This window comes from Ziziphus jujuba, chromosome 5 (genome assembly GCF_031755915.1).
Source record: "Ziziphus jujuba cultivar Dongzao chromosome 5, ASM3175591v1".
NCBI classification, from domain to species: Eukaryota; Viridiplantae; Streptophyta; class Magnoliopsida; order Rosales; family Rhamnaceae; genus Ziziphus; species Ziziphus jujuba.
The window spans coordinates 14293126-14319093 of NC_083383.1; the positions used below are offsets into that span (position 1 = coordinate 14293126).

At 30.8% G+C, this 25968-nt stretch overlaps 2 protein-coding genes and 1 pseudogene across 3 annotated transcripts; 2 read left to right on the forward strand and 1 right to left on the reverse strand.

The window, feature by feature from the left end:
* Nucleotides 1-2478: 2478 nt before the first annotated feature.
* Nucleotides 2479-7278, forward strand: LOC107421030 (amino acid permease 3). 2 transcript variants are annotated; one of them, XM_016030155.4, is made up of 7 exons: nucleotides 2479-2633; nucleotides 4883-5009; nucleotides 5232-5465; nucleotides 5558-5651; nucleotides 5794-6008; nucleotides 6126-6265; nucleotides 6386-7278. In XM_016030155.4, the coding sequence occupies exons 1-7, from the start codon at nucleotides 2628-2630 to the stop codon at nucleotides 7037-7039; spliced, it is 1470 nt and encodes a 489-aa protein (XP_015885641.1). In that variant the 5' UTR covers nucleotides 2479-2627; the 3' UTR covers nucleotides 7040-7278. The 2 variants fall into 2 exon arrangements, with proteins under 2 accessions (XP_015885641.1, XP_060673352.1); XM_060817369.1 differs by having other exon boundaries at nucleotides 2483-2633; nucleotides 4880-5009.
* A 6168-nt stretch (nucleotides 7279-13446) lies between these two features.
* Nucleotides 13447-20084, reverse strand: LOC107421025 (auxilin-related protein 2). The gene is made up of 9 exons (XM_048475995.2): nucleotides 19007-20084; nucleotides 17881-18080; nucleotides 17587-17804; nucleotides 17330-17465; nucleotides 17109-17206; nucleotides 16606-16671; nucleotides 16120-16209; nucleotides 15278-15454; nucleotides 13447-13899 (listed from the first exon to the last, which is right to left on the reverse strand). The coding sequence occupies exons 1-9, from the start codon at nucleotides 19561-19563 to the stop codon at nucleotides 13861-13863; spliced, it is 1581 nt and encodes a 526-aa protein (XP_048331952.2). The 5' UTR covers nucleotides 19564-20084; the 3' UTR covers nucleotides 13447-13860.
* Nucleotides 20085-24403: 4319 nt separating this feature from the next.
* LOC125422925 (probable receptor-like protein kinase At1g11050) lies at nucleotides 24404-25968 on the forward strand (annotated as a pseudogene).

Consider the following 25968-nt stretch of genomic DNA (forward strand, 5'->3'; position numbering starts at 1 on the left):
CTAAGATAGAAAATTCAGGTCTGGAGAGGATTCTTATCCTTTTTATACATCTAAATGCTTGTAACCAAGTACTTAATTAAGCAACGTGAGGATGTGATAACTTGATTTTGGTCAAACAGCAAATACTTGATTGATATATACAAAATTTACCAGTTGGGAAAATAATTTATAGTTTATGTTGGAAGTCATGTTGACGTGGAGATTGTAAATAGCTAATCAAATTACTATGAAAATATGTAAATCTCATTTTTTTTTATGTCTACATCATCATGTTCACTAGAATCAGATGAAAATAAATCAATATATATATAAATATATAGTTTTAATTTTTTATTTTTTTTCCAAAATTATAATGGTAGACATATTAAAATAAATAAGTATTGTGTTGTATTAGATTTTTAATTTTAAATGAATTTATTGTATCGCCTATAGCATTTGCTATATATGTTACTATATATTTATATGATTCATTATATGAATTTAGTAAATAGTTTCCAAAAGAATAACTATAACATAATATTCCTAATGAGGGACATCTGTGTTGATTGATATATCCTAAACGAGATAGAACCCCATCTTGAATTTGGCTTCCTCTTTGTTATTTTCAGACCCTTAATTATAATGACTTTTCCTCTAATGAATCACACTAATTTTATAGTGGGATGGTCAAAGCATGAATCTAAATTGGCCATGGAATTAATATTTCTCCAATCAATTTCTGTACAGCTAGAAAGTTCTCCTTCCATTTAGAGTTGAAAGTTATGCATCAATATCGACTAGCTAACACATCATAGCTTTTCGGGTTAAAGAATAATTTTTCAGTCACATAAATAAATTATATTTGTCTGCAAACTTTTTTTGAGAAAACAAATTAACTTGATCAGCTACCTTTGTTAGCAATGGAAAAAAGAAAAAAGAAGGACAGAATTCACAAACATTGAGTTGGGTTTGCCACATGTATCGACAAAATGAATTAAACCCCACATATCCTAATTATTTAGAAAATCGAAACATCAATGAGACAAAAAATAAATAAATAAAAACAAAAAAAATAATTACTTAATTATGTTTCCCTCAATTTCATTAAAGGGGGGTTTGTCCACCTTTTGCTTTTTCTTTTATCTTTCTTTCTATATATATGCTTGGAGTCCTTGGAGTTGGGACAAAAATGTTTTCCATATTTACATTTCACTAAAATCTGTTCTTCTAGTATGTAGATCCATACATATTAATAATGAATTCAAGTTTGGTATTTCCAAGTATGTTTTAAAAGAACGGTTCTCCAAAAAAAGTAATGATATACGGAATATTAGAGAAACATAAATAAACTTTTACAATATGTTTGGTTTTAAATACTTAAATTTTTATTTCCTAATTTGTCAAGAGCATTTGCAATTGATATCGAACTTTTCCTTTTGTCAAAAAGACCCAAAAAAAAAAAAAACAAAAAAATTAAATAAAAAATGAGATTGAACTTTCCTAATAGGAAATATCACTTCAAAACTTCAATGATTAATTTATTTAATTAAATAACTTCTTTGGTAATTAATATAAGTAGATAACTACTATACATTCAGTGAGCAAGTTTGGTTAATTTAATTTATGTCAATCGATCTCATAGACTCACATGTAGAATGATATTGTGAATTTAAATCCACATCCCAAATATAAAAAAAAAAAAAGGGCTCACAAAGAAGGGTTAATTAATTGTTTGGAATAATTATTTAATTAACTGCTCTATTTCAAGGACAATACTGCATAATTATTCTTCTTTTCAGAAGAAAAGGACAATTCTGTAAAATTGGTTTCCTAATTCTCTTTCCCAACACACATACAAATTTTTTTTTCTTTTTTCAGAAAAACAAAAAAACAAAAGAAAGGATGCTCTATGCAGGGGAGCTACGAAAGTCATATTAATAAATTGATTAGTAAAAAGAAAAAAAAAAATTTGAAACTTGAAAGATACTCGAAAGTTGCTTTGTGTAATAACCTCTCTTTCCTAAGTCATTGGGAACTAAAGAATAAGATACTGCTCTTGTCCACCTATCAATGGGAATTATTTGCTTCTAATTATCACGATCATGATCATGAACGCCAATGAAGAAAAATAATGGACAACCCATTGTCTCTCTGAATTATTGCAATTCTTTTAAGATCACTATCACATAAATTAAAGAAGCATTTGACTGAGAACATGAATATATATGTATATATACAGAAATTATATTATTATATATGTAGCGTTCTCAATGGCTTATACATAATCTTGGTTATTTATGGGAATAAAAAAAAAAATAATGAAAGAGAACCATATTCTATTTTTCAGTAACGGTGGATGAGAAGCCATACACGTGGGAATAAACTTTGATTCAAAGGTTATCCTTTAAAGAGATATATTATTTTATAGTTTTTGAAATTCTTTTGCTCTCTCATTACTAACTATAAAATGCTAGGAAATTTAACACACATAGGCACCAAGAGAGTTTTGTAACCAATACTTCTTATAGAAAGTATAGTTCAATTCTATCTATTCTCTTCTGGGTTTTCAATATTCTTTCTGGTATATATTTTCAATTTCTTGAAACGAAAGAAGGCATAGAAAGTTAAACGGAAAGAAAGGAGTAAGCATGAAGGTAATGGTCTTAAGAAGCTTCAATTTCCTAGCTTTAATTTTCATGTGAGTAACATTTTGATCGACATGCATATTATATATACAATATAAATGTTGAAAAAGTTTATTTTGGCATGCAAACTTCGATGTGCTTATTAATTAATTAAGGAAGCCATAAAATTTGGCATGCATAATTAATTTTCATATCGATGACTCAAATAAATATTGTAGGCCGGGATATGGGTGGAGTGAGCTAAGCAATAATTTGAGAAAACGATGTAGATTGTAGATCCATAAAGTTTAAATGCATGCATGCATTCATTCATATGAGAAAAAGAATATAACAGAAAACTGAAAAGGGTTTACAATGTCTAATTAATATAAGAGAGATGTATAAAGAAAGTATATATTTATTTTGAAGTAAATAAAGAATAAATATACACACAAACCCTACGCGGAAAAAGGTTAACGTGGGACTAGTCTAGTACTTGTCCTCCGCCAGTAATAAAAGTAGTATTTAGGAATCTCACTTTTAAAACCAAAAAATTGTTTTTTTCTTATTTTCTGTTTTCAAAGTCACATGGCCAAGGATGGACCCAGAAAAACCCACATTCCAAATTCAGAACTGGTATTCTTTAGTTTCATGCTTATCTCTTTTGTTTTTATTTTTATTTTATTTTCTTTGGGATTTTCAATAAATATAATGCTTCTTACTCCAATACAAAACTTGTATTCCACCAATTAAACCTATATAAATAGCTTATTATATCCAAAAATAAAAAAATAAAAAAAATTAATGTTACTTAGAAATAATATTCAAGTAAGAAGATATTTTTTTTTTTTTTAAATTTCTACTTCTCTGCCTTGCTTTTGGTCCAATAAGGGTAACATCTTTGCCTTCAACTTCAAATTATTTTTTTCGATAAGTTTTTTATTCTTTTAAATTTATTTTGAGTTGATTAATTGCCAGTAACTTTATTTTTATGAAGGATTTTATTGTGGATGTCAAATATTTTTATACCAATAGATTTCACTTACGATTTTTTTTTTAAAAATTTGTATGAAATTATTATTTAGTTTTATATTACCTCCGACTTAATTTCATCGATCTGCCACCGCACATGGCTATACCTACTGTACTGTATTGTTTCTGGAAAATTTTCCTACAGGGTTAGTATTGAAAAGAAAAAAGCAGAAAGATATATAACTATTATATTTTTGTAGCAAATATATATATCTCTATATATTTTTGCTTGAATGTAGCAAATATATATTAGTTATACATAATATCGCAGAATAGTTTGCATGTTGACTACTCCATCTAGATAAAAAATACAAAAGGGATAGGGGCAAATAATAGGTATAGCTTGTAAATATTTGCAATGCTGTGAGGTTTCTTACGAACAACTACTACTATACCTGTATTATTTATAAAAAAACAAATAAATAAATAAGGATTGTTGGCATTGGGTAAAAAGAGAAAATATCTAAAAGAAGTTTATATATGAATGTTGAAAAGCAGAGCGAACGGTGAGTGAGAAGGTAGTGAGGGTAGGAAAAAAAGTGGTAAAAATCTTCCCCCAAAAAAAAAAAAGAAAAAAAAAAAAAAAAGAGGGAGTTTCAAAAGCAACACATAAGAGTCAAATTGATTGACGAGAGCTTTTGTCTCCACACGCACACACGGTATTGGCGTCGGTCGTGTGGGACATACGCCCTCTCTTTGTCTTTCTCTCTCATGGGTGTTATTAGACCACGTGCTCGTCTTTGCTGGTCTTTGGGTTTTCCATGTTGCTTGCTTGGGTTATATATACCCCACCCTTCCCATCCTTCTTTCTCCATCCCAAATTCAATTTCTTTTCTCTTCCATCTCTTTCTCCTCTGTTTCTATCTAGCTCTGTTCTTCAAGCTCCACATCTACTTGGGTTTTTGTGATTTTCTTGGTTTGTGTGTCAATCTCACTGTGTCTGTGACTTTTAACTCTCTGACTTTGGCTTATAACTTCCATTAAAGAAGAAAACCCATCTCTTTTTTTTTTTTTTTTTTTTTTTGTTTTTTGATCCTTTTATCTTGTCCATCAATTTTCTTATGCATTTTTTTTGCATTTATATAAGTTGAGAGACTTTGAGAAGATTTGCATATAAAGATTGTTATAAGAGCTACTACTTTTCTATACAAAAACAAAAAAAAAGGAGAAAGAAAATTAAAAAAAAAGAAGAAAAGCTTATCTTTTTGTTTTTTCTGGTTGTTTGTCTTTCATAAACAAAAAAGAAGATGGGTGATAACACTAGCTCAAAGAACAACCAGCTTTCCCACCACCAAGTCTTTGATGTGTCACTTGATGTTTTACCTCAACCTGGTTCCGAGTGCTATGATGATGATGGCCGTCTCAAACGAACCGGTAAGACCAAAAAAAGAAATAATAATAATAAATAAATTGTTTCCATTCTTGAACAAAATGAAAACACTTTTTTTTTTTTTTTTTGACAATGCAGAGTGATAAACAATTTGGGTTTTTTTTTTTCCCCCTTTAATATGAGTCATTCATTTTGTGTTGTTCACCAAATTACATTTTTTTTGTTTTTTGTTTTTATTTATTAATTTTTGGTTTTGGTTTTGGCAGGTACTATGTGGACAGCAAGTTCTCACATAATAACAGCAGTGATTGGTTCAGGAGTTCTATCTTTGGCATGGGCAACTGCTCAGCTTGGATGGATTGCTGGTCCTGCTGTTATGATCCTCTTCTCCTTTGTCACTTACTACACTTCTTCTCTTCTCTCTGTTTGTTACCGTTCCGGCGACTCCATTACCGGAAAAAGGAACTATACTTACATGGATGCTGTTCGATCCAACCTCGGTATGTTTATTTTTCTATTTTCCCAGTTGAATTGTGAGGTGAGTTTCTATTCAGAAAAAAAGTTACTGAAATTGAATCGTTTAAAATTTCAGGTGGAGCTAAGGTCAAAATTTGTGGACTTGTTCAGTACTTGAATCTTTTTGGAGTTGCCATTGGTTACACAATAGCAGCATCTATAAGCATGATGTAAGAAAAAAAAATTTTTTTTTGATAGGTGTTTGATTTTTTTTTTTTTTAAATAGTATTTTTATGGTGGAAAAAAAAAAAAAAAAAAAAAAGATAAATGTAAAAGTACTAATCTTTTGTTTTTTGGGTATTGATAAAACAGGGCAATCAATAGGTCTAACTGTTTCCACAAGAATGGTCATGAAAATCCATGCCGTATAAACGGCAATCCTTATATGATTGCTTTTGGAGCCTTAGAAATCTTTTTCTCTCAAATTCCTGATTTCGATCAGCTATGGTGGCTCTCCATTGTTGCAGCAGTCATGTCCTTCACTTACTCAACAATTGGACTTGGTCTAGGAATTGCTAAAGTTGCAGGTCTAGTAACATTTTTTTATAGAAATCTTTTATTGAATATTATAAGTTTGAAAATTTGAAAAATTTTGTTCTGGGAATCTAACACTTTGATTCCTAATTTTTCTTTCAATCAAACAGAAAGTGGAAAAATCATGGGAAGTGTAACCGGAGTAAGCGTTGGAAGTATAACTCAGACACAAAAGATATGGAGAAGTTTCCAATCACTTGGTGACATGGCTTTTGCCTACTCTTACTCTATCATCCTCATTGAAATTCAGGTATACATATATCTTTTTCTTTGCAACCAAAAACAAACACATTTTTGTTACCTCTTAGAAAATTTAATCCAAACCATTGAACTAATTAATAATAACTTGGTTAAAATGAAAAAAAAACAGGACACAGTCAGATCCCCACCAGCAGAATACAAGACAATGAAGAAGGCAACTCTAATTAGTGTAGCGGTGACAACACTTTTCTACATGCTCTGTGGCTGCATGGGCTATGCTGCTTTCGGTGACCTGTCTCCTGGAAATCTTCTCACTGGTTTCGGTTTCTACAACCCCTTTTGGCTCGTTGACATTGCAAATGCCGCCATTGTTATCCACCTTGTTGGTGCATACCAAGTTTATTGCCAACCCCTTTTCGCTTTCATTGAGAAAAAAGCAGCAAAACGGTTCCCGGACAGCGAATTCATAACCAAAGATATCAAGATCTCAATCCCGTTTTCCCGCCCTTACAACCTTAACCGCTTCAGGTTGGTTTGGAGGACACTTTTCGTGATCATAACCACCGTGATTTCGATGATCCTACCGTTCTTCAATGGCGTTGTTGGACTACTTGGGGCTTTGGGATTTTGGCCTTTGACTGTCTACTTCCCTGTGGAGATGTACATTGTGCAAAAGAAATTGCCAAAATGGAGCACAAAATGGCTCTGTCTCCAAATTCTAAGTGTCGCTTGCCTTATCATATCTATAGCTGCTGCAGCTGGTTCTGTTGCTGGTATAATTGATGATCTCAAATCTTTTAAACCATTCACAACCAGCGAATAATATGAAAGAGATTTCAGCATTGCTGTTCAAGGAATTGGCCATTTAGGATCTCAATTCTTGTTGATGTTCATAACAAGGCTCAAGAATTGGTGATGTTATTGTTGTTGTAGCTTTTGTCTTGGTTATTTTTCTAGTCTTTGAAAAGAAGTACGAAAGAAAGAAAATGAGGCCATGTATATATGTATGTATGTGAAACCAAAGACATGAGTCTCTATCCAAGTAATGTTTTAATTTTTCTCTTTTCTTTTTTTTTTTTCTTTTTTTTTCAAATTCCAAATACAAAGAAATCAATCCCAGAAAAAAAAAATGTAATAATATCTGTCCATTTAAAAATTTCTTCATACATAAATTTCCAGCTAGCTTCCAAGTTCCAATCAAACTCTTAACCCCATCAATTACATTGTGAAAAACCGGTTTTACTCCACTGAAAAAAATTGTTAAAATAATAATAATTGCAAAGTTAAATGGATTTGAAGCAGTATTGCAGATTTGATCAACTCGTGACATGTTCTAGCTGTAGGAATCAATAAAAGGTCAAAATGCCTAATTTGCACATTAAAGAGCCTTTAATAAACAATAAGATTTTTGCGCCTCTGCAATTAATCACCATTGAAGGTGCACATATTGATGAACACCCACTTGCTAAAAACGAAAACGTGACCAATCAAAAACCAACCAATGATTACTGTGGTTTAAGAGTGTTTGGTTTGAGAGAAAGTGATTGATCATGAGATGGGAATGATATGGGAAATCTCTCAAGCTTAGCTCGTGACCACAGGAGTACAAAATTATGATTTTTTTTTCTGAGAGGATCTAAAATATGTCCTTGGTGTAGGGACCAGTAATGGTGAACAGAGACTCAGCTACCAAAGCATCTTTACAATGAACCACCCATATCATATCAGGCCCCACCACCAATAAGTGAATAGTGGATGATAAAATTTATTACTGAATATCAGATATATAAGATATGGCAAATAAAATAATAATAATAATAACAATAATAGTAATAATAGTGGTATAAGTATGCATTTGAAAAAGGATAGGTTAAAAAGAACTTTATTTTATAAAGAATATCCTAAAGGGCACTGACAATTACATGAGAATTGATACTCCTCAGCCATCCATAGCAAACGGGTTTTGGTTTTGAAAGGTTTTACTCTGTCAAAATTTTCTTGTCTCGCGGCCCTAGAATTAGTTGTATCAAGAAGAAAATTACAAAAAAGGCATAGGAGAAAATTAGTACAAAGAGGAAGTGCAATTTGAGACAAAGAGATCAAAGACTTGTATTAGTTACCTGCCACCACCCACTTAAGGATTTCATTAATGTCAAACACTTAAATTAATTTCTTAAACAACATCGATATCATTGACAAAGTTTGAGAATGGTTTTCAGTACCAACCAATACATCAAATATAAGATTCCAAGCTTTATTGAACTCATTGTCATCTAATTATTGTCTCTAAAATGTAATAAATTTTCACATTATTTGAGCATTCACTTACAAATTAACCTGACGTAAAATAAAAAAATAAAATGCAATAAAAGGTTCAAATTAAGAAAGAATCTTTATTCATATAAGTATGGGAATTTCTACCGTTAGATGATTATTTATGCAGTATGTAAGATCATTCAAATGTTACTTATTTTATGAATAATGTTACACAATTTTATGGATTATATATCTCATCTTAATCATAGAAATTTAGAAGCTTTCGGGTTTGAAAACAAAGAATGATGAGTGACACACACTTGAACACGTAGAAAGGTAGGGGGTACATAATTTAGCAATTTGTGAACGGTCAAAAACAAATGCCACGGATCCACTGCCCACCACCATTAATTTGCTACTAAATGTGAAATATCCCTTCCTTCTAAAATTGATGTGTTTTTTGGCATATATTTCACACGGAACTCTTAGTGACAAAGACTCTTGCAAAAAGGATTGTACAATGCATGCATATATATATATATATATATATATATATATATTCCATACAGTGATAGATTACTTTCAGATTTTCAAAATCAATAGGGAGAGGAGAAAAGGTGATGTTACAAAATATAAAAATACACATCATGGATTATGAAAATGTGTCATCGAGAAGACCAAAAATCTTGGATTTTGAATATGATTATGATAATGCAATTGAAAGTGCTGTCCACTTATACACTAATACATATAATATATATATATGTATATATATGTACACATGAGCAAAGAAAAGAGGAAAAGGATGGAACATGTAAGTGACAATATATATAGTGGGAAAGAGTCAGCTAGCCATAGCGGGCTGCCCCGGCCGCCACATGACAGTCGTTATGGTTGGTAAGTGGTAGACCCTTCATAAAGATCGGATACTGCTAAAGAATTCTTGTTAAAGAAAAAATGTAAAACTACATTTTTTGCTGAGTGGGTTGGTGGTGAGGCTTCAAGGAAATGCCTCTTAGTTTCCTTCCCATTTTGCTTTTGCTTAAAGGAAAAAAGAAAGTGCTATTTATTTAATTATTTATTTATTTTCCTGTTGATAATGGGATCATATGAAGAAGAATCTCCAAGATTCAAGGGGACGGAAAGATTCTCTAATCCATTTAGTGGAAAGACAAAGGTGAAAAATTATGATGATAAATAGGAAACCCCAAATTTGACGGAATGGTTTTCTTGTTTAAAAAATTGATTTAAGCATGTGTACTTGGACGAAATCAATCAAATTGGGTTGGAAGCAATTGCTTTGAATCAAGAACTAATTCATTGCAAAACAGCTTATTCCCACAAAAATTTGTGAACATATGCCGATAGGATATAATAATTAAGTTCTTTAATTCTAAATTAAGCTTTGAGGGATTATGTAATTTACAGTTCATGTAATAATTACGAAAACGTTGAAGAAAAGTACCTTTTGGTAAATGTGACAGTGAAATTAAGAAATTTATCAATAAATTCAATAAATGAAATGATTTTTTTTTTTTAACAGTTGGTAGCCATGTTTGAAAGCCATTGAAATTGAAAACAATGTTTAATTAAGTTGGAAAATATTTACGCTGAAGAAAATAAAAATGTCTTCCCACAAGAAGGTTGTTATTTATTTATTTATTTATTATTTATTTAAATTTTTTTTTAATGATTCCCACAAGAAGATTCATAAATATTGATTGATGTGGCAGTGGTCAACTACCCATATGATTTTTTAAAAATTGAAATTATGTAACCTGAACAAGTAAAATTAACAAATATAATATTTACATGTTTCTCATATCGTATGTGAGGATTTCTTATATGGGTTTCATGAGTTTTTTGGTTAACATCAAATTTACTTTCACAAAGGTAAATTACATCTACCAATTTCTTTTAGGAATTAACTTATCAGTTAATGTGATAATATATTCATAAATGGAAAAAAAGAAAAAAAAACAATAATAGGAACTAAGATAGAAAATAAAATTTAACAACAAATCGATGAAATATTCTACATACATTATTTATCATATCAGCTCTCTTTATATATATATATATATATATATATATATATATTGAGGATGAAAAGATTCCAAATCGAATTATTTGTCCAAGATACAATATCTTTTTTGCCACTAGATTGTCTGTGCAGGACCATCGTATAAATTGGTAAACATGTCAGGTGTTTAGCGTTAGTTATTTGTTTGATAATGTCTAGATATATATATATTTTAAAACTGTTGAGAGAAATATAGAAATAATGTAATATCATTTCAGTCTTGAAATGGAAAAAGAAAATGATAATTGGTAGGAATGAGAATAAGAAATTTCAAGTCTGCAAGAAATTTCAAGTTGAAGCCTTGAACGTGTGGCTATCATTAAAAATAAATAAATAAAAAAACCAAAAAAAAAAAAGAAAAAAAGAAAAGAAAAAAGGTTGAAGGTATGGAATCCTTGCTCAAAGCCCATCCTGTTTGAGGTAGCTCCCTTCAATAAATACCCTAATTATTTTATTCCAAAGTCCTCCAGTCCATCGCCAGCCTATTTTTATCTATTCTCAATTACTTCTGATTTTTCTAAAGGTGCCTAACCTTTGAATCTACTTATTTGTTTACTGGAAATTCGATTTGTTTTTCTCTGAGCTTTCCAGCTCAACTAACCAGTTGAAACATCCAATATGTTAATTACAATGATGACATCAGCTATTATTTATTTATTCTAAAACTCTTAAATAATTGTCTTCGGAATGAAAAAAAAAAAAAAGAAAAAAAGATGTCTTTAATAATTAAGGTTCTGCACTTCAGCAAATTACTGAATTACCATATGCTAACGTAGGATGTATTTAGGATTTACACTTAATCTCTAATCAGATCAATCTAATAATATTATTTACTGCATCATATCAACAGTATAGATTTAATTTAGAAAACTTCTTTTTATATTTCAATAGAACTTTATACACTATATAGATTTAAGCTACCATTTAAATATGGACAGTTTTATCTACACTACAAAATATACTAATTGCTTTATAGTTTTAATAATTTTTTGGTTTTTAATAATACCCATGAATGAAATATCTTAAATAGTATTAAGTAATAAAAAATATATCATTAGATATACCACAACTACATGCAAATGCCATTCACTTTTACAAGTAAACCTATATTATCTCTTTTACAATTTAGAAAAAATATAAATTCTAATCAGATTGATGATTTAGAACAAATATATATATATATATATATAGGATAATACTATGGTATGGTTCGTCCGCATACGAACCCGCACCAAAAACAATGTTTTTAAGAAAAAGAGTCGTCTTTGCTGTTACACAAACAAAGCAAATACAACGTTTTTTTTTTAAAGCATCGTCTTTTGTACGAATCCGCATATGGATAGACCACACCATAGACACGTGCTATATATATATATATATATATAAATTAAGTGACTGTTATAAGAACATCTTCGATGATTTTCAATTGAAATTTATATAGCATTGAATATGAAAGTTATCTATCTAATAAACAATATCTATTAAAATTTTACTCTAATAGATTTTGCTCATAATGGAATTAAATAAATGACTATGATATGTACATTTTTAGATAAATATCTTCTTCTTTTTTCTCAATGCATTATACAAAAAGAGCGTGTGAGTGGGGTTCTAATTTGTTCAAAACAAAAGAAGAGAAGAGAAAAAAAGGAAAAGAAAGAAACAGAAAAGATGCAGACGATATGTAGAGTGAATGAGCAAAATCATAAGGAAAAATTAAATTAAAGAAAAGAAATGGGTGAAGAAAAGGACAGGGAGAAGGAAGGTTCTGATTTTGCAAAGATTTAAGGAATGGACTATGGATGGCCTTTACAAGTTGTAGAGTTAAAAGAGCAGCCACTGATCTAACGTGATCAACGTTTGCAATTTTGGATTGGACTGGAAAAAAAATAAATAAGTAATGAATAATAAATAACTTCAATTTTTTTTTTTCCTGCTCTTAAGTTTTCTGGAAACCATTAATCATATATAGCTTTCGGAAAAAAAAAATAAAAAAAAAATAAAAGGTGGAAAGAATCAAAACCAACAGCAACAAGTGGTTTCAAATCGTAGTTTTATGAGAGGAAAAAGAAAAAAATTGTTTTTCTTTATTTTATCATTTTATTTCATCAAGGGTCTTAAGGGAAAATATGAATTGTAATATATGTAAATTTAATTCTAAGTCATTAAAGATAAAATATGTATAAATTATTAAGTTAAAGCTAATAAAAATAATTTTAAAATGGATATGTATAAAGTGTAGTGCAACTTATATGTTTTGTGGTATGTATAAAATCACCTTTTAAACATATAAAAAAATATAAAACTTTATACAATATTCTTGATATTAAATTCATACACTCCCAACTAATTTTTTTTTTTAAATAAATCAAATACCACTTCATAAAAATTCCCCAAGAAAATTGATAATTGATATTGTCCAATGAATCAAAATGCTTTAAACAAAACTGAAAAAATCAAAAACTCTATAAAAAAATTTTTTTCCAATTAGAATGCTTTTGTAGAACTAAAAAATATATTTATAAGGATACTCTGTCAAAATTATGAACATTTTTAAAAATATTTAATTGTATATTTTTAAAAACGTTTAATATATTCAGTTACATATTTTAAACATATTTAAATATTTATCTCTAAAATAGACTAGAACTTCTCTTTAATTTATTTCAAAAGTGCAAAAAAGGAAAAAAAAAAAAAAGTCACTGTAGATTTAATTTTAAAAGATACATACAACAAAATTGAACAAGCCAAGACAAATCCATTTTTTTATAACTAGTAATTTTAGTTTAGTATTTATCATGTCGAATCAGATCGACTTGACAAATTTTTTTTGTATATATATATGTATATAGAATCCATGATTTCAATCCAAAACTACAAGCTATAAAAAATTAAAGAATTTCAACCAAATGTCATTAATTTTGGAGAAAAACAAAAACACTTCAAACAAAATAAGTTACTATGAAATCTAACAACTGTTACAACAGTAGTAAGAGCCTCTTCCCATTCCCCACCCAACTCTGAATTTTTAAGCAAGGAGAGTCTACATGGTTGAATTTGTTCGACAGGGGAGCATCCACCATTAAAACTGTAAAAATTTCTGTATGACCTTTAATTTACATGATAAAAAATCTAGGTATTTTTGACCAATTATCTCAACGTACAATATCTTCTAGCAAACATCACCAAATGCAATCCAGCCAAAAGCAGCATTTTTGGAAGCTGCAAAGCAGCAGCTCTACTAGAACAAGATAAGGCAAGACTGCTTCTTTGTATGAAGGGAAAATTGGATGATTCATAGGAAATTATCTTAGTTCTTCCACGTTGAACTTGTTCCAAGCTTCCTGTTTTCGTATCAAATTGAAGGGAAAAGAAAGTTGAATATGAAAGTAATCACAACTAATGCATCTATAGCTCTCATTCAAAAAGAAAGATTCTTAAAAAGATAAAAAGGTTAAATTGGTAAAGCGCAAGAAAGATTATTCAACAGCTAGATACAGGGCAGAGACAAAGCATCCATTGTGCAAATTAAACAGTATATGCTACTTTTCCTAGAAGACAAGACATCAATATTGCAAAACAGAGAGCATTCAATTTTTCAAATTGATTTTCTGGGACCAATCTCCCAGAGTGACACAAGGAAGCAAAAACTACAAAACTGAAACTCGCATAAAGCTCGACCAACTACCAATGCTTCAACTGAACTACACCTGGCAGTTTGTTAAGTTGAAACTAACTAGCACAGTTAAAATGGAAAGAAAAGTTCCACCTCCAACCATGCATTTTGCAATTCAATTGAGTACAGATTTCCTTTTCAGAGACCATGCATGAACATTTAAGATTCGAGATGAGTCAATTGAACTTATAACACAATTAAGGCACACAAGTGTGAGTATGGGTAGGTAGTCTTGGAATTGGTGAGCAGGAGGGGGGAAGGAAGTAAATGATAATAAAATAAAATGGTTCCTTTATATATCACAATAACTGCCAAATACCCCATGAAGGTTGCACTCAAGATTCTAAGAGACTGTTAAATCATGACAGAATGCAAAAAAGGACGCTGCCTCAGGATAAAACCTAGAATTATAGAAATTATTAATGCATAAAAATGTGATGGAATATGCACCACTAGACTGTTAAGATGTCTCTTTTCGAAGAAATCCCCAATAATTGTATATGTCAGTCTGCCAGCTTCATACTTCCTTACGGATCAAGACAGTCAAACATATGGCCAGGGTAACATAATGTAAGAAATATTAACATTCTCATATAATTGTCTGAAGTTCTGACAAAGCAATCTACAAAATGCATATGTTAATCATTCAAATAAGGGGAGAGGTGAGACCATTTGATGTCTTTATCTAATGCAATGTCTTGAATTTCAAGAGCATTCTTTTATAGCTAGTGCATTTTCACTGATAAATTTCAATAGGTGAGTATATCATGATTGAGTCTAACACTTTGTATTAAATAGAAGAACCACTATACATCTACATAGACAAAAGTTGTTCACATAGCTAGGGAGAAAATCTCTTTCTATGTTAGCTAGGGAAAAAATCTCTTTCTATGTTTCCTCTGATGACATCACCAACACACATACTATCATTGACTCTCTTATAAAAACCAATATAAGATGCATTTTTCAAGGAAAATACAAAACGAAGGAGGTTCTTAAAGTAAATTCCCTATATTTGATAAAATTTTGCTATAGTGATTATTTACCTTAAGGATATCAAAAACCTTCTCTGCAGTATATTTTTGTTCGAGACTGGCACCTTTCTGTTGAACCTTGTCTGGATGGACACACAATGTGGCCTTCCTATAAGCCTTTTTGACAGAGACAGAAGTAATCAAATCTGTCAGTGAAACTGGCTCCCAGCCACATTCAGGCCAAAGCACCTGTTCAATATTCCAGAACAAAGGGATTAACTGCTGCAATGGAAGGTTATTGTTTAATGAAAAAAGATAAGCTGCAATTCTAGAAAGCTCAGGAATAAGGAGTAAATCAACATTATACAAGACACCAAATGAAAGTATGATTTCATAAGAAAAACATTTCAATGTTCTTGCAAAGAATGCAATTCGATGCAAACTTCCAACAATACTGCAATGAAGAATTTAACTGAAAATATTTTCTTATAAAATTTATGAAGGACCTAGCAAGCTTGAGATTTGAACTTTTCAAACTCACCAACTCCAAAGAATACCGACATAATAACCCACAATTTCAACCAGTTTCCTAAAAGAAAAAGAGTTGGACAATTTAAAAAGGTTCTAGAACAACACAAGTCTTTACTAAACTGGGCCATACACACATTTGCTGGTGTAAATCATAAAATTCTTTTCCAATTACCAAATTTCAGAGCTAGTTAATCTACAATTCAATAAACAACAGATTCTAAGACACAGAACAGAAACATATCCTTCCTTAAATCAATTCGAATTTTTAATGTAACAATAATAATGATAAAAAGATAAAATAAATGCCAAAGCGGATTGTTTCTTATGCACTAAAGCACTGGACAATATAAAAAAAAAGCATAATATACAGTTAAAGTGCATACATAATGCAATGATGATAACAGTGCACGCATATTGCCTTCTTTCCCTGCAGCCCAGCGTTTTATTTGTATGTCCATAGTCTCAGCAATTCTCTGCAAGTGAAATTAAAATAGATGTATTAATTTTACAAGATGTGATGTCAAGTAAAAAATTTAGAAATAAACAACCAACCAACCTTGACCCTAACCCACAAAATATATACAACATACATAGTCTTTCTATGGTGTGGATATCCGCACGTTTTTAACATGCAGATACACTTAAAGACAATAGTTTTCAAAGAAACCGTCACCTTTAAGTAGATGTCCACAAGCAAACGCACCTTAAAATTATATATATATATATATATATATATATATGTAAATATATATATACAAATATCACATTAAGATTGAAGAAAAATAATAAATCAACGATGTGGAACATCGTTATTATATGATAATCCTCAAGTACCATCATAATGCTAATATAAGAGCCCAACTACTTACACGCCTCTCTTCTTGCTCGTTTTGAGATAGACGGTCACGCTGGTTCATATCAGCAACAGCTTTTGCCTGGATCACAAATAATCAAAAAACTGTCATTTAGTAGTGTGCAACAAATAATATAAACACCAAGCCAAAATGAAAATTATATAGGTTTCATAGTTGGTAATTCACTATGTGCAGGAATCCTAGCATCAGGATGGTGCATCTAGGCATCAAAGGCTATTTGTTAGCATATGGTAATGGATTCAGGAAGAAAATTAGTAAAATTTGCAGGCAAAACTGCTGCACCACAAGTGAATGGAACTTGTGGAATATTATAATTCTATTATATGGTATGACATATAAATGTCATTTCTGCTGCTATTGCTCTCCACATTCTCTTTCACTCTTGCAGAAATAGAATGTCCTTCCAAAGAAAGATCAAGGCACATCATCCAGGAGTAAAACTCCAGTGATGTCTAAGAAAAAGAGAGTAACAAATGATATGAGGGAGAAACACACACCGCTCGCTCATGGGTTCTTTGGAGACGTCCCAGTCGGGCTCTTCGTCTTTCTTCACTTTCCCCTTCAACTTCATGAAATTCTCCAAAAACATTGGCACCTTAAGCAAAAAGAAATCTTAAAAATATCAGAATTGCACAAGCTATGCCACAAAAGAAGCTACAACCAAAAGAAAACTAAAAACCACAAAACAAAAGAACAACAAACAACAAACATAAATTACCCCCAAACATGAATGAAAGGTCATCAAAAACACCAGCTGGGGAAGAAGACTTCTTTACACTGGATGATCTCCCAGATGACGTCCTCTGGGGCAACCCAGGCCCAGGGCTTGCTCTGTTGTTGGTCCAAGCAGAGTCCTGAAAAGTGGTTCAGAAAGCATATAATACAAGCAGAGTCCTGAAAGGTGGTTCAGAAAGCATATAATAGGATTCCTTCTTTTACAAAAATAGTAGATTTGTTGAAGGATATGGTTCTTACTGAAGTTGTAGGCCGTGATCTCGGTGCACTTTTCGGTCGAGAACTCATACTGAAAAAGGATTCTAGATCATCTCCACTAGATTTACTAGTTCTGTTGGCCGAGGCCTGAACCCCTTCACCACTAGAGCGAACATTTGACCGTTTATTTGCATTCTTTTGCACCCTACCCATGGCAAAGTCCTCAAGTTCATCTATAAAAGACATGCCTGAGCTCTTACCTGCATCAGTGATGAGGGTTATCATGAAACATGAACACTCATTGACCTTTTTTTAAACTGAAAGAAGCAGAAGAACCTTTATATCCATTTGAAACTTGTGTTGCTTTTGGAGGGGATTTCAATCTTGGAGGTTTTGCACCTCCAGAATTTTTCAGCTTATTAATTTGGTCCAGTGGATCTGCGGGTGAATTTGAGGAAGTATAAACGGGTTTTGAAGTTGAAGTTGATTCAAAGATTGAAAAAGGATCTTCTGATGTTGTGAAGGTTGATACAGTTCTGAACAACATTCACAAAAGATAAGAAAAGGAATAACATGATAACATACTAATCAGTAACACAAATACAGTTACTATTTCATGACATTCATACACAAGAAGGTTCAAAGAAACTAATGCATCTACTTTAAGGTAGTATATAACTTATGTTAAACTTCATAAACAAATTGACAACCATTAAATTGACAGGGATAAATATAATATTACCAGGCAAGAACTCAATCGCTCTGGATCAAAGTTAGGGAAAGAGAATATCAATAATACATTACTACTTAATGATTAAACCCATTGGCAATAAAAAGCATCCATATAATCTTCCAATGACTATAAAGCTTTATAGCCAAACCCTGAAACCATTCAATTTTTTTTTTTTTTTTTTTTTTTTTTTTAAAGAGAAACCATCTATGTTAGGAATGTGAAAAAAAACAGAGAAAAAGATGTCCTACAAAAGAACTCTAAAAAGGAAGAACAAAACATACAGACCTGAGAAGGAAAATAAGAAAGTAGAGGGTCTACTAAGAAGCACCCAGACAAAATTTCAATGAAAGAGATAACAAAACCTTTCATTTCTAACCTCACTAATTCCACAGCATTACGGCTAAATCCAACTTCTTTCTTTTTTTTTTTTAATTTTTTTTTTAAGTTTCCCCGAATTCACAAAGTAAGTGCCAAAATCCATATACCATCTAATATAACCATGTCAAGGGGACAAAATGAAATCAAACTAGTGACATTCATATTGTTATCATAAAACAAATATAATGAGCTAGCGCAAAGTAATTAACAACATAAAGAAAGATATTCCATTGTTGTTGCCCTTTCCATGAATATAAGAAAAGACACACCATAATAATTAAACTAACTTTGCAAGAAAATCAACAGCAGCATTGGCAATCTAAATTATTTACTTAGTCAAATCCAACATACCCATTATTTGGAAGATTAATGCCACCAATTCCTGTCATCAAATCATCTAAACTAGATGCATTTTTCACCGCGTTCCCCGACTTCAATCCATTTGGGGTGGCTTTCGATTTTGCATGCGCTCCACCAAAATCACCCAACAAGTCGTCTACAGGAGCACTGCGATTAGGACGCGAAGCGAATACCCCAAAAATATCGTCGTTCCCCAGATCATTGTTCGCAGAAGTTGAGCTCTTAAACCCCGGAATTCCGCCAAATATATCATCGTTGGGATTCGAATCCGAGAAAATTGAATCGTAACCAAAAGATGAATTACCTGATTGTTTTGTGGGTCCGCCGAATATATTATCGTAGTCATCCGAACGATCATAAAGACCATTTTGTTGAGAAGATCTGGACAAATACGAAGACGATTTGGGGTTTAAACCACCCGAATCCGACCCAAAATTCCACGTTTGGGAGTTGTTAGTGTTGACGGATCTTTTGGAAGTGGCCATCGGTGCCGATTTTCCTTGCGGTTTCAATCCGTACCTCTCCGTTAACACTCCAAACTCATCCATATTCTTGGATTACCAATTGAGCTACGAAAGAGGTCGCGGGGGGGTGGGGGGGCCAAAAAAAAAAAATCAAGGGCAGAAAAAAAAATGCAATTAATTTACAAATAAATAAATTCTAAGATTTTCAACAGGTTGATCGAGCTCCAAACAAAACAAAGAAAAAGAAAAAGAGCAGGGGATCTAATTTTGCAGAGAAAAAAAGAAAAAAAGAAGAAAAAAAGAACAAGAAGAAGAAGTTGAAAGGAAGAAAATGGAAAACCGTTTCAGGCGGTGAAGCCCAATTGGCGGGAATTAGGTGATAAAAAAAGAAAAAAAAAAAAAAAAAAAGACGGTCTCGATGATTTTCCGAGAAATTGAAAAGAAAAAGAATAATAATAAAAATAAAATAATGAATGAAAAGAAATGAAAGATGTAAACAAAAATGGAAAAGAGAGGCAGCTCGATCGCTCTCCGTGGATCTTCCTGAAAGAGGTCGTGTGTTGTTGTGTTGTGGCAGACCGTCAATTTTCTTTTTTTCTTTTTTCTTTTTTTTTTTTTTTTGCGGGTTGAGGGCGAATTAATTAGACGTGTCTCTCTGTCGCTGTCTCTCTTTTTGTTTGTGTCGGTGAGGACGCAACCCCACCACCACCACCGTATTCGTACCCTTTTAACCTTATATATGATTATTTAATTTTATCTTACCTAATTATTTCTTGCACAATTTATCACATTGGGTCTCTTTGAAAAAAAAAAAAAATATATATATATATATATATATAAACTTGTCAGAATTTTTCCTTTGTTGAGATAGTAAGAAATTTTATTGAATTAGAATGATTTTTCACAATAAAAGTTTACTATTAGACCATTTCCATTACATTTAGCCAAAATATGGCATTTATCTTTTATTTAACTTTTCAATTTAAAATTAACTTTTAATGCCAAATTACATTTTATCATTGATATTTTTAAATTTTAATATTAATATATTTTTTAATAATAAATATCAATATTAATGTTAAACTTTAATATTATTTTTTTATAGCACATAACAAAAAATAATATTAGCAAATATATATATTTTTTAACTATATTATTTTATTGGATTAAATTTTATTTTTTAAATTTTAATAATTAAAAAAATAAAAATTATATTATTTAATAGTATGATTTCCACATATATTATTGTAGTGGAATTTACTATCAAAAAATATCAATATATATTTTTGGAGCTAAATTTAACATCAAAAATACAATTGATATTTTTTTACAATGTACCATTGAAGAGCCTATAAACTACAAGTATATGATTTTTTAGCATTGTAATGGAAAAATGCAATGCTGTTCAAGATGCTCTAAAATTTACAATTAGTAAAATTTGGCACTAGATCTCATCTTCTTTAATGATTTAATTAACATTATTTGTCTTAAGTATGTAAAAAAGTGGGTTTATTGCTATTTAATAAAATTTAAAATTTGATATTGCTTTTTCTTAACTTATTATTGGAGAATAAATAATAAATTTTACATTTGTAGTGATATTTACTATTAAAAAGCTCAAATGAATATTAAATTGTAAAAATAAAAATGTCAAAATGGCATTTAATATCCAAAATATGGATGCCAAATTGGCAAAATTTAGCATTGATCCCACTTTCATAAAATATGTGGATCGGTCCCATTTTCATAAAGTATGTATCTCATATCAGTAAATGAATTAAATAATATTATTTTACATTTAATCGGTAAAAAATAATCCAAAAACGATCCATCACTATTTAGTAAAATATAAATATAAATTATTATTTTTATACTATCTGCCATTTGATATGGATGATAAATATTTGGTGTGACATTTATTATTAAAAAACTCATTATAATGCCAAATTTTAAAACATTAGCAGTTCGATCAATTAATATCATCTATTATAATTATATTATCTATGATAATATATATTATGTATAGTATAGAAATGAATGCTAGTTAAATATAATGAGAACTTGTGAAAGATAAACACGTTATTGTACAATTTTGAAAAGAAAAGCACTAAATCATTCAAATGTCTTTTAGTTTTTTAAATGAAAAAAATTTCAGTCCATTGAATTTGTATATAACCAACCAATAATTATTATTATTAATTGACAATGATTGATTTACTTTTTAAAACTTTTATAAATTTATTTTCCTGCATGATAGCTTACGTAAATGATGTAGTGTAGTTATGCTAAATAAAATGCAATTCTTTCTCTAATAGTAGGTCACATGTATAGGATCAACTGGGGCATTGGCCATGCAATAAAAAATACTTTAGAGGCTCATAATGGCCCATTTACAAGGTCATAAGGCTTTACATGAGATCCTAACAACATCATGGCATGCTCAGTTATTTATTAATCTAGTTATATTGGGCTCTTTGACCATTGTTGTAGCTCACCATATGTATTCGATGCCCCCTTATTCATATCTAACTACTAAATATGGTACACAATTTTCATTCTTCACACATCACATATGATATATATATATATATATATAGGATAAAGATATATTGTAGACAATCTGCATATAGATCAGCATCAAAACTGATATTTTTTCAAAAAAGCATTAATTTTGTTATTATACATATATATCAAAGTCGATGTTTTTTTTTTAAATGTCGATTTTGATGCTGATCCGCATATAAACCATCCACACTGTAGTCTTATCCTATATATATATATGTATGTATGTATATGTTATGTTATTTTGCACAATCTTTTCTCATCAAACAAACTGATTTTTTTTTTCTCATACACAATATTTCGTATGAAATACAATGAATTTATCGTTTCACATTAGTTAGACAAAATATTTTATGAGTAATAGAATTTACTTTATCATTTTGATGCTATATCAATCTTGAAAATGCTTATCATAGTTACAGTTAAATAGCATTTTAATGATTGCATATAGTTCAATCTATTTGCTGTGATGTGAACATCCATCTGCTATATTTTAATAATTTTCCTTTTTAGAATAGTAACAATGAAGAAAAGTTAATTATATGTTGTGCTTTTGCCATCAAATACTTTTATAATCTTATTTCTTTCTTTCTTTCTTTATTTTTATTATTATTATTACTATCATTCTATTATTATTATTTCATGTGGTGCAGGAGATTGGAACTCTGTATTATTGCTAAAAAAAATAAAAAATAAAAAAAGAAGTAATTTTGCTATTTTGTATATAATCTTACATGGGAGAAAAAAATCCCCTACAAGGATAAAAAGAAAACTTCCTCCACAACAGAATAACATTTTTTATTTTTTTATTTGGGTGAAAAATCTCATTAAAAAACCACTTTCACTAGAAGATAAACTACTAATTTTGTTTTGATAAAAAATGTCACTTATTATAAAATGGGTAGCACACATGCCATTAATTTTGATAGGACATTTAAATTATTTTTCTATATCCCGTTAATATCAGTGGGATAAATTCATTGCTTAACATTAGTTGAACAACAATACTTGATAGAAAACTGGTGGATAAACTACCATGCATATATCCTAATAATAAATTAAAAACGATCATTTCAAATATTGGAAAACATGGCGTCTCAAACTATTGTGCAAGTCAAATTTACATATGGATACCCCAAATGGATTTAACTTTTTTAATCATAATATTTATTTATTTTACCTGGATCCTTCAGAATTTATTAAAACCAGGTCACACTCATTATTCTATTCATTAGTATAATTCTGAAATGAATCAGGAATTGTTCAACTACAATCTTTTTTTTTTTTTTTTTTCTTCTTTTGGGTGGTTCCAAAGGGTCAAGGGTCACCATGGGTTAGATTATAAAATATTATGACTCTGAAATGTTTGGAAGATTTTTTTTTTTTAATTACAAAAAAAAGGAATATTTTTTTTAAAGAGGCTGTTTGTTTTTTGAACAAAAATTCTCATAGACTCTGCCATTAAGTGATAATAAGTTTATACACACATATATATATATATATATATATATTTTTTTTTTTTGGCTCAAAACATAATAATTCTACTAAGATATTTTTATATTAATATATTATATATATATTTTTATAGCCATTCTTTTATGCTTTTTTCTATTTCTCAATATTAACTTTATACCTTTTTTCCATTTTAAAAGTAAACTTCCCTTTATTCAATTAGAAAAACATAGAAACTGATATTATATGTGCAGTGAGCGTGTATTATCTTTCTTATAAATTTTTTTTTTTTATTACCTAAACAATTTTCATATTCATCATGTGGTAAAATAGTATTTTTGAAGAAAATATCATGTTACATTTTTGAAAAACAAAAGTTACTTTTTTTATTTTTATTATAAAAGACCAAGAATAATAGAGCACAGACGTGGTGAGAGTAATAATTGATGATGGAATTTCCAGGCAGGCATATAATTTCGCGGAAATCTCTCGCTAAGGCCAGCGTCTGTTCAATCATCCACATCCCTAAAAACAATGAACAAACAAACAGGAGCAGTTGAGAACTTTCAAAAAAAAAAAAAAAAAAAAAAAATCTTAAACCTGGACAGCTAAAAAGCCTAGCCACTTTGAAATCTTATTATAATTATTTCATAAATGTATTGAAAAATCTTTGAAGAATATCATAAAATCATATTGTATAGAGAACATCTATATGGATTACAGAATAATGTTTGGTTTTGAGGATGACATAAAATGATATATCTGTGCAAAATAGAAAATTCAAACTGCAGAAGACGTTTATGAAATTTATTAATCCTGCCGTATACGGAACTATGCATTTTCAACTACAGGGAGTGAAAAGTGACTTCTGGAGTTTGGAAATCTCATAAAGTTTGTATAGCTCTTTACCATGACACTTCTGGTTTGAATTTTGATTTCAGAAACTAGTCCCGGCAAAGGTGGTTGAATATTCCTTTGGTTTTGGGTTTCTCGTTTCTATCCCCAGGGTTAAAGTTGCTCTAGCATAGGACCATGACATATATATATATATGTGTATATATATATATATATATATAGTATCTGGAAACTTGGCTTTAACCAAATAGAAGCTGTACGTACTTTTCTACCTAACTCTCAGATAATACACATTTTTAATAAGAAAATCTCATACGCACGTGGATTTTGACTTCCGCCAGCCATTGTTGATGGCTCTAGGCAGCTTTTGCTTCCCAAAACTTGCTTCTCTATATACGACTTCAACATGTTCCCACACCAGTTTGCTTTTGAAACCATGAGGATGTTCCTCTCCTTATCTTCCACCCTCTTCTTGATCATCCTTTTTTTTCCATTGATTCAACTTCTTCTTCCTCATGTCCCTTCAACCTCGCCTACGTGGGCACCTTCCCATGGGACACTTCCCTATGCCGTCAACCCGTTCACAGAGATTGCTGCCAGACAGTTCTCAGGCTCTTAAGCGTAGGAATGGCTCAGCTCCTCAAAGAAACCTCCATGTTCCAACTTCCCGATGCAAGCACTTTCTCTTTTTGCCTATCAGAGTTCCAGACCAAAGTTGCTGCCCAGTCGGTTCAGCCATCGTTGGTCACTCAATGCCGTCAAAACTCGACCCAGTTCGTTGTCAATCCTTCGAGCTGTGCTGGGATTATCACAATCAAAGATTGGAAACAGAAGGTCTGATTGACACCCCCTTTGGACACATCTTGTAAGTGGGACTTAACGGGGTTAACCAGGTGCAGCTCATGTGTTGATGCTGGGATAAAGGTGAATTCCCAGTTGGTTGGTTTGGACCCAAATGGAACAAAATGCTTTTACTTCACTGCTCGTTATGCTGCAGGAATTGTTAACGATTTGGGTCCAGAGGATCCCAGAGCAGCTGCTTGCATACTGGGTTTGCCATTGTCTAGATCACCAGAAGACAAGCCATCAAATACTACATTGAAATTTGTTTTTGGGTTGTTGGGGGCTCTCATCAGTGTCTTGCTTTTTCTTGGAGTATTCATTCTCTACAGGAGATGGGACAAGAAGACAAGGCAAAAGGCTTATCATGAAGAACACGTTAGCAATTTCAGGGCAAGTGTGTTTCCCAATTCAGGACCGAAATGGTTTCGTTTATCAGAGCTTGAACGAGCCACAAGTGGGTTCTCTCAGCGCAATCTGAATGGCAAAGGAGCGTATGGGGTTGTCTATAAAGGAACACTCTCTGATGGAACTTTGGTCGCTGTTAAACAAATTCTTGATTTGGATTCCAAAGGGGATGAAGAATTTTCCAATGGTTGAGATAATAAGAAAAATAAGGCACAGGAATCTTCCCTCCCTTCGTGGTTGTTGCGTTACAAGCAACGATTTAGCATATTTTATGAGGAAAAAAAAAGAGCAATGTCATTCTTTTTAAATTTTGGAGGGTAAAATGCAAAATGTAAAAATATGAGATAGTTAAGGGGTTAGCATATTTTACCT